The sequence below is a fragment of the Lampetra planeri genome, chromosome 68 (genome assembly GCF_965212315.1).
Source record: "Lampetra planeri chromosome 68, kcLamPlan1.2.h2, whole genome shotgun sequence".
Lineage (NCBI taxonomy): Eukaryota > Metazoa > Chordata > Hyperoartia > Petromyzontiformes > Petromyzontidae > Lampetra > Lampetra planeri.
Window position 1 is genome coordinate 1,159,233 of NC_136173.1, and position 15,662 is coordinate 1,174,894.

The window sequence follows — 15,662 nt, forward strand, 5'->3', positions numbered from 1 at the left end:
ATCGGGTCCATTGACCCCGGCTCGAGATGGTCCCAACAAGACCCCCCGATCCGCAACCCCTTCAGCAAACGGCCGACGCAACCTAAGAGGGACGAGCATCTGAGCCCCTGGGGGTACGCGCACAGTTTTTGTCACGAGCGCCTGCACGGTGGCAAACGCCCGACGCTCCGTGGTGGGGGAAGACAAAAATGTAACACGTCGGCCCGATGGGAGCTCGATGCACCCCTGGTCAATCAAGATACGGATGGGCATTTTGGCCAAGAAATCCGTCCCCAACAGGCACGGAACCGCGAGTGAGGAGGAAACCAAAACAGGCCCGGATAATTTAATGTCTCCAATGCAAATTTTGGCGCGGATTTGCCCAATAATGCCCAGCGAGCCCCCGTTAGCAGCATAGCATGGTACGTCAACAGGGAGCAAGGGACGACTTTGAACGGGAAGGATGTTATAAATCAAATCAGATATAATGGTCGCCGATGCCCCTGTGTCAATTAAAATCCGCACCTCTACCCCATCAATATGACCGACCACAACCGATGATCCCGCCGATGCAGCAACGACACGATGGGCGAGCTCCGACCACTGAGCCGGTTGGAGCGCTCGCCGCATTTCAGAACAATCGCGCGCGATGGGCGGCGATTTTCGAACCCTGTTCAGGTGAGCGCGTGAGTGTGTGTCGGATGTGTGCATGGGCCAAACGTGTGAGGTGCCACGACTCGCCGTATTTCTCTGCTGGAGCTTGGGTGGAGACGGCGTGGCGTCCTGACGAGGTGTCGCTCCGCGCTGACGGGGAGCCCGGCATCCTGACGCAACGTGGCCTTGCAGGCCACAGTTGTAGCAGCGTGTGAGCGCCCCAGATGGCCTGGGCTGCTCCTGGCGGCTCGGTCCATTCCGAGCCTGCGGTGCCGCCGATCTCCATTCCCCCCGCCGCTCCACCCCGCAGACCTCCTCTGATGGGAGGGTGGTGGCCGCCATGGCATGGCCGGCCACCCCCTTGGCAGCCTTGCGACGCAGGGACCGCAAGCCCCCGTGGATGTGGCGCGCGACCAGCAGGGACGACATCTCCCCGTCGTCTTGAGCCAAGACGGCGATGTCCAGCTCATCGGCGAGTAGCAGCAGCTTTTCAGCTACCATGGCGTCCACTCCCTCCTCGTCCATCCGCGGGAAAGCTGCCTTTGCCAGGGCCAGGAGAGCCGTTCGGAAGGCCAGGGGCGATTCGTTGGCGCCCCGATGCCGATCGTGGAACAGCTGCCTGCAGTCCGAAGGCGGCCCATAGACGGCTGACAGCAGCTGCAGCGCCAGGTGCAGCATGGCGCGCTTTTCCTTAGGCGCCGAGGTGAGGGTAGCCAGGGCGTCGTCGTCCAGCATCGCCGGCAGCGCGCATAGTGCCTCGGCGTCCGTCCAGTTCGCCATTTCTTGATGAGCGATGAACCGTCTTTTGAAGCCGCCCCAATCTCCATCCGCTCCCACGAACTCCTTGAGAGGCGGCAGTCGCTGTTGTAAGGCGACGTCCGTGGCTGCGGATCTCGCTCCCTCGTTCCCAGCCGACGTTACAGTGTGGGCGGGCTGTGAGCATGGCATCGCCGGTCGCTCCGTTGTTGACGCGCTGGCCGGCGTTGATGATGTCACGGCTCGTACTTGGCCCTCAGCAGTCACCTGACGCAGGCCGGCCCCGCCCTCTGCTCGCACTGTAGTGATGGCGGGAAATTTAACCGCGAGCCGCGTCGGGGTGGCGGGAAATGCCGGCGTGCGTCGGCTGCTGCTGTCTTCCCGCGCAGCCCCTCCAGCTCCCAGCCGCGTGATGTCCTCCAACACGGCGGCCGCGGCGTAGAGCAGCTCCGCCAGGCGGGAGTGAGCCAGCCGAAGTCCCTCGGCCGACGCATCCCCCCCCTCCTGTCGTAGCGGCGCGGGTGTACTCGGCCCCGGCTGCTCCGATCCGACCTCGGCCATCTCTGGTGGTGATTCGGCCGCGGTGTCCTCCCTCTCCGACTCCCTGGTACGTGTCGTCCCTCGTGTGTCCATCTTTGGACGTTTTACTTCTGACACCAGATGTAGTAATTACTCAGGAGGCTTGACGACGGGATCGGAGGCACACTTATTTATTAACACAACTTGTATACAGTTAGCGAGTATACACAGGACCTAAGGGGTAACGTCCCCTTACTCGGCTAACAGGGAGACACAACATCTAAGCCCCGCTAACCTAAGCCCAAGTCCTCCACTAGGGAGCTAGGGGAGGCTACCTGTCCCAGCCCTGGTCAAGCTGGGATCCGACCCCCTGAGTTCCCAGACCTGCTCGTCAGTCTGGGCTCTCGGGGCCACGCCACCGGCTTGCCCTGGTCGGCCTTGATAAGGACAGCGAGCCAGGGGAGCTCCGGGGCCTATGCTAGCTGGTCTTCCGTCTTCGCTGGTTAAAGCTGATACCTCGACCTCGAGCCCTCCGGCTCACCCCCTCTTATAGTCCGCGGCCCCCCCGGGAGGGGCCCGTGGGGGATGCAGGTGCGGACGTCGGTGTGGCCACCTCCTATGTGTCCGGCCCTAACCACGCCCCTTGTGTTTGTTTGCCATCCGCTCCCATACACAATTACACCTCTACATTTGCATTGACCACAATACCTGCGGTCGGAATGCAAACAAAATACACAACTCTGATAATGTATGCACTGTCCAGTTTCGTTGCCAGATAAAAGGGTAAAAAAACAATTATTGAGCGAGTGGTTACGTGAGTTGTTGAGTCGGTGATTGACTGGACAGTCGAATGTATGGGGGAGTGACTGGGTGGGTATGAGTGGATAGGTGAGTGAGTGATTGGGTTGGTGAGTGAGTGGGTGAGTAACTTGTTGAGTGAGTGGGTCAGTAACTGGGTGGGTGAGTGAGTGAATGGGTTGGTGAGTGAGTGGGTGAGTGAGTGGGTGAGTGAGTATGTGATTGAGAGGGTAGTGGGTGAGTGAGTGGGTTACTGGGTGAGTAACGAGGTAGGTGGGTGAATGACTGAGTGAGTGACTGGGTTGGTGAGTGACTGGGTGAGTAACTGGGTGGGCGAGTGTGGGAGGGTGCGGGCGAGCAATTGATGACGCACTCGAAGAGGGAGGAGGCTTGTGGGGAGGCGTTCATCCAGTAGCGGATTGACCCTGGCCACCTGTGAAAGCGCTCACCCCGTGCCCCAACCCTCCTCCCAACACCCTCCCCCACCCTCCCCCCACCCTCTCCCCTCACCGTCCCCATCCCCCCCCCTCCTCCATCCCCGGGTTTTCCACTCAGAGCCAGGGCCGGACGGAAAATCGGAAGGCCCAGAGGCCCCCTCCGAGACGTCGGCCATCCCTGGGCAACGCGGCCTCCCCGGGCCGGCTGCTCGCACTGTCGGCAAGACCACGGGGAAGGGGGTGACTTCGATGAGCTCAGCCACGACCTCGTCGTCGTCATCATCATCATTGTCATCGTCTATACCGCCAGCAGCTACAGCCGCGGGTGAGACAAGATGCTGCCAGGGTCAGAAGTCGCGCTCCTGTAAAATCGCAACAAATTCGGCAACTTAAAAAAAAGACACCGTGCGGATTGACAACTTATTTCTCTGGGAATCGCCCAGTCATTGTGTCTTCCGCTTGCCGAACGAGCACATCGCAAGGTCGCACTCATCACACACTCACCCGCAAAGTTATTGCCACGAATGACCCACAATTACCTTCCGAAATTAGGAAGCCACTAGGAGCTATGACACTTTTAAATCGTCATCTAGATTGTCCAACTAATTTCTTTAAAAACTGCTTGCTGTTGTGTTTAAGTTGTCCCCCGCCCGCCGCCCACCGTGCACCTCCCGGTTAGCCACGGTTGGCTACGTATGGTGCAAAAGAAGTACAACATACACGCAACAGATTATTGGGGGTAGTGCTGTTACTAAGTTAAACAATTTTAATTTTACCAGATAATGGCCCACTGAGCTATACGGCTCATTTTTAGAAGTGACCTGGCCACCACAAATGATAGCTCAACGAAGTGGCTTAACATTATCGTGTGGAAATTTATAGCAGCCAAATACTCTAAACGCGTGATGTTGATTCTAAATGTGGAGGGGAAAACCGGAGGACCCGTAGAAAAATCCACATTGAAAGAGAGAGAGGCACGCAAAAGGTGGCGCATTGATTCGCGCCCTACGCTAGGATCCCAGCGACCCGTGTTTGGGTGTTTAGCCCCTCGCCTGGTATACAGGAGGGTGTAGGTTCGATCCCGACCGTAACAATGCATGCTGTATATTTTGAGTTTACATGTTCTCCCCGTGATTGCGTGGATTTTTCTCCGAGTCCTCCGGTTTTCCCCTCCACATTTATAAACACGCGTTCAGAGTATTTGGCTGCTCTAAATTTCCACATGATAATGAGCCACTCCGTTGAGCTATCATTTGCGATAGCCAGATCAATTCTGAAAAAAAGCTACGTAGCAGCTCAGTGGGGCCTTGCCTGGTAAGAATATAAATTGTAAATTGTGCTGGCGAGCACCTATTTAACCCTTTCCTGTGTCCCAGGAATCTACAAGTCACAGGGCGTGCGTCCCCGTTCACCGCCGAATCTCGGAACGCTCGAGCGGCTCGGCGTACATTTTATTTAGAGGCGTAGTAGTAGTAGCAGCGCAGAGAACCATAGCAGCACGACCGCCACAACTTGACGGTAGCCGGTGCCAACAACTGTGCCACACGCTACTCCCGAATGGCCTTGTGGGGAAGACTCGGTGTGCCGATTAAAGTTATTTAATTAAAAAAATGTCTTGCTGTTCCGATCACGATGACGTACACATGCACGTTCGCGAACGTCACCATGCACGCACGCACGTCATCGTGAACGGAATCAGAAGTAAAACCGACAACGCATGCTCTGCCCTCCTCTCCCCTCCACCAGGGCCCCCAAGAGGAAGGGCCTTTGAGCCAGGTACCCTGGAGACCCCTTCATCGGGGGGCACGGGGGCCCTGGTCGCATCCCTGGTGGTCATCATCGTCGTCCTCATCGCCATCATCGCCCTCATGCTATGGAGGCAGCACTGGAAGAAGGTCCTGCGAATGGTGAGAGAGAGCTGGTCTCCGTCCATGTGTCTGTGTGTGTATGTCTTTGTTGTTGTGTGTGCCTGCGTGTCCCTGTGTTTATGTGCCCGTGTGTTTTTGTCTTTGTGTGCCTGTGTGTATGTGCGTGTGTGTGCATGTGTGCTTGCGTGCATGTGTGTGTGAGAGCGGCAGTGTAGCAGTTAGCACGCTGCACTACGAACCCGGTGACCCGAGTTCGATTCTCACACCAGTGACGATTATCTGAACCAGTCAAGGGCATCTCCTAGGTTAACTCAGCATCAAATGAGTACCTGGTCCAGTGTGGAAACATCAACACTGGGGAGACAAAGGCTGCCAGGCATGGTGCTGCCAACCCACCTCGTGTGCTGTGTCAGCCTTAATAGGCGTTCGCTAATGGCGCTTGCCCCAACGGTCTGTTAAAAGCTATACGGGGGCTCTTTGTTTTTGTGGAGGAGCAATGCTCGCAACAATGAGCGTAGCGCCAGGCGGGTAAAATACATAAAATTGGAACAGTGGGAAGCACAGGTGGTGCGATGATTAGCAGCGTGCTAACCACTGCGCCACCACTTCCCACATAGCAAATTACACAGGAAATGTAACAAGCATTAGGCAAAAACATTCCAATGCTGAGCAATTCCCTGCAACAAATCACTCAATTTGGACCACACACAGCAGCAACATCGCTCCCTACTGCATGGGCAGCATTCTCCTGACCGAGAGTCTATTGTGTAATGTGTCGTGTATAGTGTAGTGTATAGTAGTGTATAGTGTAGTATTAATGTATGTTTAACTTATTTCGCACCGTACGTAGCAAACTGTGCTAATCAGAGGTGAGGGGGAAGGACAACAAACTACCCACAAACAGCAGTTCTAAAGAAATGAGTTTTCCATTTAGTATCGTAGTGTTGTGTATTGTAGTGTATAGTAGTCTATAGTGTAGTGTGTGTGTAGTGTATAGTGCAGTGTATAGTAGTGTAGTGTATAGTGTAATGTGTAGTGTATAGGGTAGTGTATAGTCATGTATAGTGTGTAGTGTAGTGTATAGTATTGTATCGTGTAGTATGAACGTATGGTGAACTTATTCGTACCATACGTAGCCAACCGTGCTAATCAGAGGTGCCAGAGGGAAGGACAACAAACTACACACAACAAGAAGCAGTTCTAAAAAAACGAGTTTGTCAATCTGTAGTGGGTCCAATACAAACTATGGGTACATAACACAAATGGGTAACGGCCCCTTGCACCCAATATCCTTAGGAGGTAGCCCCTCCGGACTAATGTGCCCTCACTCTGGTTATAGCGCTAACCCTATACTGTTCTGAACCCGACCATAGCCAGGGGTTTGGGTTCTGCCCACTGGGCTCTTCTCTTCAGGGTGGCTCTTCAGGTTTTCAGGTCTTCAGGTAGACGAGGACTGCCAGACCCGTTCAGGGGTCAGGCTTTTATACTCGCTCCAGAGTCTCTCCGCCCCTAGCCACACCTTCCTTCTGGAACTCTCTCGGGGGCCCTGGAACATGACGGCATCCCCCCAGCCCCCCTCTTGGGGTCTGGGGTCCCTGGTGGCCCAAGGGCCCGACTCATCCCACCTAGCCTGTCTACCACCCCCTGTTGACACATGCCCGCTACTGCAGGTAAGGGTCAATGGTGAATATCCACACAGTAAAGTCACGTAGGTATAAAATAAAATAAATTAAATCACGACGTTTCGGGCGCAACAAAAGCGTCCGTCATCAGGTGGGACAACCACAGCAAGAAACAATTGCTGAAGTGGGCAAAAGGGCTGCTGTAACAAGAGGCTATGTAGGTAAGAGAGGGGGGAGGAGAGAGAGGTGGGGGAGTGCTGCAAGCTAGAGGGATTATGGGGCGAACAAGGCATGAGCACGACAAAATGCCGGGGGGGGGGGGGTAGGGGAGAAGTGAGCGGGGCTGGGAGTGGGAGGCTGAAGAAAACTGGAGATGCGGATATGAAGGCAACACCATAAAGCCGTTAAGGTTTTACCTGATTAATAACATCCTTCCAGTGATTGCTCAATTTGTATCCATCTTCTCGGTTGAAGTTATGTCTATGTTTATATATCTGGATGGCTTCATGAACAAACCTTTGATAGTTGCCCGAAGGTTTGCAGAGTACCTTGGTCTCGGAAAAAAAACAATATCATGAGAGCCCTCAGCGTTATAGCAATGGTCAGCAACGGTGGAGGTATTAGTTCTGCCGTATTTCAGATCTGACTTGTGCTCGCGAACACGGTCCGAGATATGTCGTTTCGTTTCCCCAATGTAACACCCACCACATGTGCGACTTAGTTTGTAGACTCCATGATATTGCATGTCAGGAATGACATCCTTCACAGATGGGATTAGATAACGGATTTTGTGTACTATACTGAATCAGACCTGAATCTTGTGTTTGTTTAAGATTTTGGAAATATTTTTAGTAACGCCTGCTATATGTATGGTAACATGATGGTTTTGATCGGCGTCTCAGGGGGTTGTTTCTCCCTGGTTGGAGCAACAGCTTTGCGAATAATGCGGTCCGAGTACCCATTCATCTTGAGGGCCTAGTGTACGTGTTCCAGTTCACTGGTTAGGTGGTGTTGGTGAGAAATGCAGTGGGCCCTATGTGTAGTGTTTTGATGAGGGAATTCTTCTGTGCCGGATGGTGGTGAGAATCAGGTTTCAAATAGGAATCTGTGTGGGTGGCTTTCCTGTAGACAGTGTCCCAACGAGCCATCATGTCTCTTCTCAAACATAACATCCAGGAATGGTAGCCTACCATCCTTCTCCACTTCCATGGTGAATTTGATGGATGGATGTATGGAATTAATTGGATGAAAAATTGGTTCAATGCAGGCAGGGCATGTGGCCAAATGACGAAAGTGTCATCTACATATCTCTTCCACAAGGAATGATGTAGGGTGGATGTCTGGATGGCATCTGTTTCAAATTTCTCATGAAAATATTCGCTATCACTGGTGATAAGGGGGAACCCATAGGGGTACCTTCATTTTGTTTGTTGAAAATGCCATTCCAGGTGAAGTAAGTGTTGGTAAGGCAGTGCCTAACCAGAGTAGGAACATCAGGGTTCAGTCTATGTTGGACTAAATCTTCAATTATTGCTAAGGTGTCAGGCACATGAACCTTGGTGAACAGAGAAACTACATCAAAGCTGACAAGAAAATCATCTGGGGACAGTGAAATGCCCTTGATTAGAGAGACCAGGTGAGCTGAGTTATGTACTTCTGAGGTAGTCTTGCCCAGTGAATGGAAGCAAGGTATCAGACAGAAAACGGGCCAGTTTGTAGGTAGGTGAGTTGATAGTGGAAACGATGGGCCGAAGTGGAGTGCCTTTTTTATGGATCTTAGGAGGACCATATAATCTGGGTGGTCTAGTAGCAGAAGATTTTAGGAAGAGCCGTTTGACTGGTTCGATTAGAGAAGTCGAACTGGTAATGATATAGTTGTTTTTTGTAGTCAGGTTGTTAGTAGGATCTTTGTTGATTTTGGTGTAGCTGCCATCATTAAGAAGGTCCTGGATTTTGTTGTTGTCCCACCTGATGACGGACGCTTGTGTTGCGCCCGAAACGTCGTGATTTAATTTATTTTATTTTATACCTACGTGACTTTACCGAAAGAACCAAAGAGTATGGATCCCTGCAGTCACGAAAACTTCAAATCTAGATAGAATATACATACAGCCTAACAATGGCACTTCAAATGTAGATGGTGATTTAAAAGTGGCATCACAGCTCCCAGTGGCTTCCTAACATCGGAAGGGGAAGAGGCGTTCCAGATGGCCGCAAAAATATCCGCGCGATGACGAAGATGTTGATGTGGTGACCAACGCCGTCTTTTGTTCGACGGCCGAGCCAAAAGCCGCCGCTGCTGTTGCTGCTGCTGCTGTTGTTGCTGTTGCTGCTGCTGTTGCTTTTGTTGCTGCTGTTGCTGTTGTTGCTGCTGCTGTTGCTGTTGTTGTTGCTGTTGTTGCTGGTGCTGTTGCTGCTGCTGCTGCTGTTGTTGCTGCTGCTGTTGCTGTTGTTGCTGTTGCTGTTGTTGCTGCTGCTGTTGCTGTTGTTGTTGCTGCCGCTGCTGTTGTTGCTGCTGCTGTTGCTGCTGTTGCTGCTGTTGCTGCTGTTGCTGCTGTTGTTGTTGCTGCTGCTGTTGCTGCTGCTGCTGTTGCTGCTACTGTTGTTGCTGCTGCTGCTGTTGCTGCTGCTGATGCTGTTGCTGCTGCTGTTGTTGCTGTTGTTGCTGCTGTTGCTGCTGCTGCCGTTGCTAATACTGCTGTTGTTGCTGCTGTTGTTGTTGTTCCTGTTGTTGCTGCTACTGCTGCTGTTGTTGCAGTTGTTGCTGCTGCTGTTGTTGCTGCGAGGATGATGGGAGTGTCGCATGACGACGACACTTTACGCTCCTTGACGCGACTGGCGAGGGTATCCAGGGCTCATTCAAGGGGCTGCCCTGCCGCCTCTGTCTGTGCCGCCCTCTCCCAGGTCACCCATCGGCGTCTGAGCGACGACCTCATCACCGTCTCGCTGTCGGGGCCGCATGACACCGCCCTCATCGGGAACCCTCGCCCCAACGCCTACGAGGGGTCCGCCGAGGATGGGGGGCCGGCGGAGGGGCGGGCAGGGGGCTACTGCCGCGTGTCCCCCGCGGACCTCTCCTGGACCTCCTCCTCTGGGCGCCGCCTCCCTTCGCCGCTGGCACGACGAAAACTCCCGGAGCTCCCGCAGAGCGCTGAGGATGCGGCCGGTAATTGCGGAGCCGAGCTTGCACGCATGTGCGCACGCGCACACGCACATGCACACACACACATGCACACACACATGCACATACGCACACATGCACACATGCACACATGCACACACACACGTAAACACGCGCACACACAACAACACCAACAACCACCATTCGCCACTACATGGCAGTGATGTTACCACGGTGCTTGTGCCAGGCTATGCGTACATTAAGGCCACGTGAAGTGTCGAACGCCCGCTGGCAGGAAGTCACGGTGCAGACCCAGGTGCCATGGTCTACTGACTGAGATGACTGGCTGATACACCACCTGTGTCTCCTACTGTGCCAACTTGCTGTGTCATGGACATCTTCTCTTCTCTAGCCCATGCCACACCCATTTAGCCTCCTCTATGTGGCTGAACAAAAGCTGTTTAGGCATGCAGTGGCTGGGCATGCGGGCTACATGACCCAGCCAACGCAGCCTTTCCTGCCGGACGAGATCACCGATGGGACTTTGTCCAGATCTTTAAAGGATTTGGGAGCTCCTCACACAATTCAGCCTGGTTAAACCCAGAATGGATCGTAAGCAGGCCAGCCTGAATATTTCTAACCAGCGAAGATGTTCAATTTGGGGGGTTCATGTTTCACAAGCGTAGAGAAGGGAGGGCATGACCATGGCCGAGAAGACCTGAAGCTTCGTGTGGAGCAACAGACCAGGGAGCTTCAACACAGCAACGTTACGCAACCAATGAAAAGATAATGCCACTCGACTGATTCGGCGTGAGACCTCTGCTGTCAAACCGGAGCCTATCATGAACACACTGCCCAGGTATGGGGAACTCTCCACTTTCTCCACAGCAGCAGCGCCTCCAACTCCTCCTCCGAGTGAGCAGCAATTCCCAGATCATGGGCATACATACCATCGTTGAGCAATAGGAACCATCCCTTGGCCGCACCCGGGCATCGATCAGCCTCCCATTGTATCTGTACAAGATGGAAATGCCTCTGGTACAGCTATTGAAGGCTTCACGAACTACGTGATCTAAATGGATGTCAAATAATGTGGGAGCCAGGGGACATCCCTGTCGCACCCCAAGGTGAACAGGGGGTGGCTCCGACCCCGGCCACGTAGTGTTACCCAGGCCCGCTCACCATCATGAAGGTCCTTAATAATCGTGAGCAGAGGGTCAGGGACTCTGAAAGCACGAAGAACAACCTAGAGTCCAGGCCTATTGATGGTATCATAGGCCTTGACCAGGTCAATAAAGCAGAGATGCAGGTCTTGCTGGAATTCCCTACACCTCTGCTGTAGCAGATGTACAGAAAATATGGCATCTGTGCAGGAGCGCCCGTTCCTGAAACCGCATTGGGGCTCCGCAAGCCTCTTCTCAGCGTGCCTGGCAAGGCGATGTTGAATAATCCTTGCCAGGACCTTTCCCGGCACACTGAGGATGGAGATGCCCCTGTAGTTGTTACAGTCTGGGTGGTCCCCCGTCTTAAAGAGGGGTGGACCACCAGGACATCCTTCCAATTCTGCGGATTGTTATTATGATGTCATGTAGGGCAGTTTGTGCACAAACGCCACCCTCCCTCAGTAATTGGCTTGGGAGATCATCTCTGCCCGGTGCCTTTCCTGGTCTCAGACTCTGGATTGCCTTCAGTACTTCCTCATGCACACACACACATGCACACACTCACGCACAGAGGGCTCTCCACCCACCAAAGACTCTTTGTCTTTGATGGTTACGGTAGTGGTGGTGATGGTGGTAATAGTGGTAAAGGTGGTGATGGTTGTGGTATTAGTGGTGATCGTGGTGGTGGTGATGATGGTGATGGCAGTAGTGGTGATGATGGTGGTGGTAATGGTGGTGATGGTGGTAATAGTGGTGATGGTGGTGATAATGGTGTTGATGGTAGTGGTGGTGATGATGGCAGTGGTGGTTATAATGGTGGTGGCAATGGTGGTAAAGGTGGTGGTAATAGTGGTGATGGTGGTTACAATGGCTATGATAGTGGTGGTGGTGGTGATGATGGTGATGATGGTGTAGCGCGCTGCGCCACAAACCCGGCGACTCGAGTTTGATTCCCCTTGATGGCCAAAACCAGTAACGATTATCTGAACCTAAAATTAGTATCTTGTGCGGTGTGTAGTAACATCGCCGCTGGGGAAACAACGGCGGCCGGGCGTGGTGCTGGCCACCCACCCTCTCGTGTGCTGTGCCAGCCTTCATAGGTCCTGCTATGCGCTAACAGCACTTGGCCAAACAGTATGTTAAGGCTATACGGGGGATCTTTGTCTTTAATGATGATGGTGGTGATGGTTCTGGTGGTGGTGATAATGGTCGTGATGTTAGCGGTGATGATGACGGTAGTGGTGATGTTGATTATAGTGGTGGTGATGGTGTTTGTCACACCTTCTACAGGAGGTGGTGATGGTGGTGATGGTGTCTGTCACTCCTGTAGAGGTGTTACGGAGGGGGTGTTGTAGAGTTGTTACGGATGGGAAACAAACACACTGGGCGTGGCTATGTCTGTACGCGAGGAGGTGCTTACAGCGACGTCCGCACCGTTCAGCCTGGGGGGCTGACACGGAGCTGGGATCCCCCGCGGCCCCACCCCTCAGTGGGGGAGTTGATATATAAGGCGGTGAGCCGGAGGGCTCGGGGCAGTGTTCAGCTTTAACCAGTGAAGAAAGAAGATCTGCTAGATAGGCCCTGGGACTCCCCTGGATCGCTGTCCTTCTCAGGGCCAACCAGGCAGAGCCAGTGGCGTGGCCCCGAGAGCCCAGAGCCGATGCTCTTATCAGAGCCGGTCTGGGGACTCAGGGTGCCGTAATCCCAGCTTAACCAGGGCTGGGTTAGCTAGCCTCCCCCAGCCCGGTAGTGGAGGACCTAGGAGTAGGCTAGCTGTGATCTCCCAGTTAGACGGGTGAAGGGGCCGATACCCCTTCAAGTGTTGTACATCCCGGCCTGTTCTGTACTTTGTACTTAATAAATAAGTGTGCCTCCAACTACGTCGTCTAAGTCCTTGAACCACACTACACTCCTACAGGAAGTGGAAATGGTGGTGATGGTGTCTTTCACTCCTACAGGAAGTGGCAATGGTGGTGATGGTGGTGATGGTGTCTGTCACTCCTCCTACAGGCGGTAGTGATGGTGGAGATGGTGTCTGTCACTCCTACAGGAGGTGATGATGGTGGTGAAGGTATCTCTCACTCCTCCTACAGGTGGTGGCGACGGTGGTGATGGTGGCTACGCTGAGCCTGACCTCACGAAGGCCGCCCCGCGGCACGGCCGTGGTGCCGGTGACGGTGGTGATGGTGCCGGCACTGATGGGGGTGACGTGTTTCCCCGATCTGGCACCCGCGTGCCGGCGCTGGACAGCGTTCCGCCGTATGCCGAGGCCGTCATCGTGTCCACTGGAGGTGGTAGACAGAGATGCACACACGCAGACATACACGCGCACGCACGCGCACACACGCGCACATATGCGCGCGCACACACACGCACACACACGCGCACATACACACACGCACGCACACACACACACATATGCGCACACACACACATGTACGCACACACACGCACATGCATGTACGCACCCACGCTCGCTCGCTCACTAACCCACCCAACCCTTCACTGTATGTATTTTTTACTTATACTGGTAGGAACGAAGTGAACCAGCCTACAACAGATTATATCGTCCGTCCGTCTGTCCGTGTAGCAACATCGCCCCCTACTGCAAACACTTGGCATGACCCTACAAAAACCTTTAGACTCAGTGACGCTTTCCTGGCTAAACAAGTGTAACATTCCCTTATAATTCCCTGAGATAGCTTTTAATTAAAACTTTTAAATTAAAATTTAACTCACAGCGCCCTAAAGCCTACAGCTAGGCCTAAAGCCTCGATCTACGCCTCAAACTCTCCCTTTGTATCGTACCCCCGCGTGTGTGAAAGGGAGTTAATGTTTAACAATGTTACATTCCCTGATGTTTTTAAATAGAAACATTTACATTTAAAGCTTTTACATAAATAATTAAAACATTTAAATTAAAAATTAACTCACAGCGGCCTAACGCCTACAGCTAGGCCTAAAGCCTAGACCTAGGCCTCACACTCTCCCTTCGTATCGTCCGATTCGGTGTAGCAACATCGCCCCCTACTGCAAACACTTGGCAGGACCCTACAAAAACATTTAGACTCAGTGGGGCTTTCCTGGCTAAACAAGTGTAATAATACATTATGTTTATATTCTTAGGTTATTCGTTCCTACCAGCCCACCCCGCAGTACCCACTCACCCAGTCACCCACTCACCTTCCCACCATCTCACTCACTTACCTATCCACTCTCTCACACACTCAACCACCTACTCACCCACTCACCCACTCACCTATCCACCATCTCACTCACTCACTCACCTATCCACTCTCTCACACACTCAACCACCTACTTACCCACTCACCTATCCACTCTCTCACACACTCAACCACCTACTCACCCACTCACCCACTCACCTTCCCACCATCTCACTCACCCACTCACCTATTCACTCTCTCACACACTCAACCACCTACTCGCCCACTCACCCACTCACCTACCCACCATCTCACTCACTCACTCACCTATCCACTCTCTCACACACTCAACCACCTACTTACCCACTCACCTATCCACTCTCTCACACACTCAACCACCTACTCACCCACTCACCCACTCACCTTCCCACCATCTCACTCACTCACTCACCTATTCACTCTCTCACACACTCAACCACCTACTCGCCCACTCACCTACCCACCATCTCACTCACCCACTCACATACCCACCATCTCACTCACCCACTCGCTAACTCTCCCCCCCCTCCCTCCCCACAGTGACCCTGCCTGGTGCAGGGTGGGACGGGGTCTACGCCGTCCCCGTGGGGGGCAGCTGCGGCCCCCCCACCGAGTTTCCACGCCACTGCCTCAAATTCCGTGAGAAGCTGGGAGAGGGGCAGTTCGGAGAGGTGAGGCAGTTTCCTCCACCACCACCACAACCACCACGACCACAACCACCATGACCACCACCATCACAACCACCACCACCACCACTACAACCACCACGACCACCACAACCACCACCACTACAACCACCACGACCACCACAACCACCACCACTACCACCACTATTACCACCACCATCACAACCACGGCGGCCACTACCACCGCCACGACCACCATCACTACAACCACCACTACAACCACTACAACCACCACCACTATAACCACCACTATAACCACCACCACTGCCACGACAACCACCACTACAACCACCACAACCACCACCAATACAACTACCAAGACCACCATCACCACTACAACTACCAGCACAACCACCACCATGACTACAACCACCATCGTGACGACAACCACCACCACTACAACGACCACCACTACCACCACTACAACTACCACCACGACAGCCACTACCACCAGCACCGCCACCACTACAACCACCACCACTACAACCACCACCACAAACACCATCACAACTACTGCCACCACCACCATTACCACTACCACCAGTAATGGTGGTAATAGTCGTGGTAGTGGTAGTAGTGGTAGTAGTAGTAGTCGTGGATTGTAGTAGTAGTAGTAGTAATGGTAGTAGTAGTCGTGGTAGGAGTAGTGGTAGTAGTGGTGGTAGCAGTGGTAGTAGTAGTGGTGGTAGTAGTAGTGGTAGTGGTGGTAGTAGTAGTGGTAGTAGTGGTAGTAGTGATAGTAGTGGTAGTATTAGTCGTGATAGTAGTGGTAGTTGGTAGTCGTGGTAGTAGTGGTAGTTGGTAGTAGTAGTAGTGGTGGTAGTAGTAGTGATAGTATTAGTCGTTGTAGTAGTGG

At 53.2% G+C, this 15,662-nt stretch overlaps 1 protein-coding gene across 5 annotated transcripts in view; it reads left to right on the top strand.

Moving 5' to 3' along the window:
• Window positions 1-15,662, top strand: part of LOC144737350 (discoidin domain-containing receptor 2-like) — a 98,705-nt gene that overhangs the window by 65,974 nt on the left and 17,069 nt on the right. For all 5 annotated transcript variants that reach the window (XM_078620004.1, XM_078620006.1, XM_078620005.1 and 2 more), the window contains 5 exons: window positions 3,262-3,468; window positions 4,890-5,050; window positions 9,538-9,799; window positions 13,011-13,208; window positions 14,661-14,791. In XM_078620004.1, coding sequence (XP_078476130.1) covers window positions 3,262-3,468; window positions 4,890-5,050; window positions 9,538-9,799; window positions 13,011-13,208; window positions 14,661-14,791 — 959 coding nt within the window. The remainder of the gene's footprint in view (window positions 1-3,261; window positions 3,469-4,889; window positions 5,051-9,537; window positions 9,800-13,010; window positions 13,209-14,660; window positions 14,792-15,662) is intronic.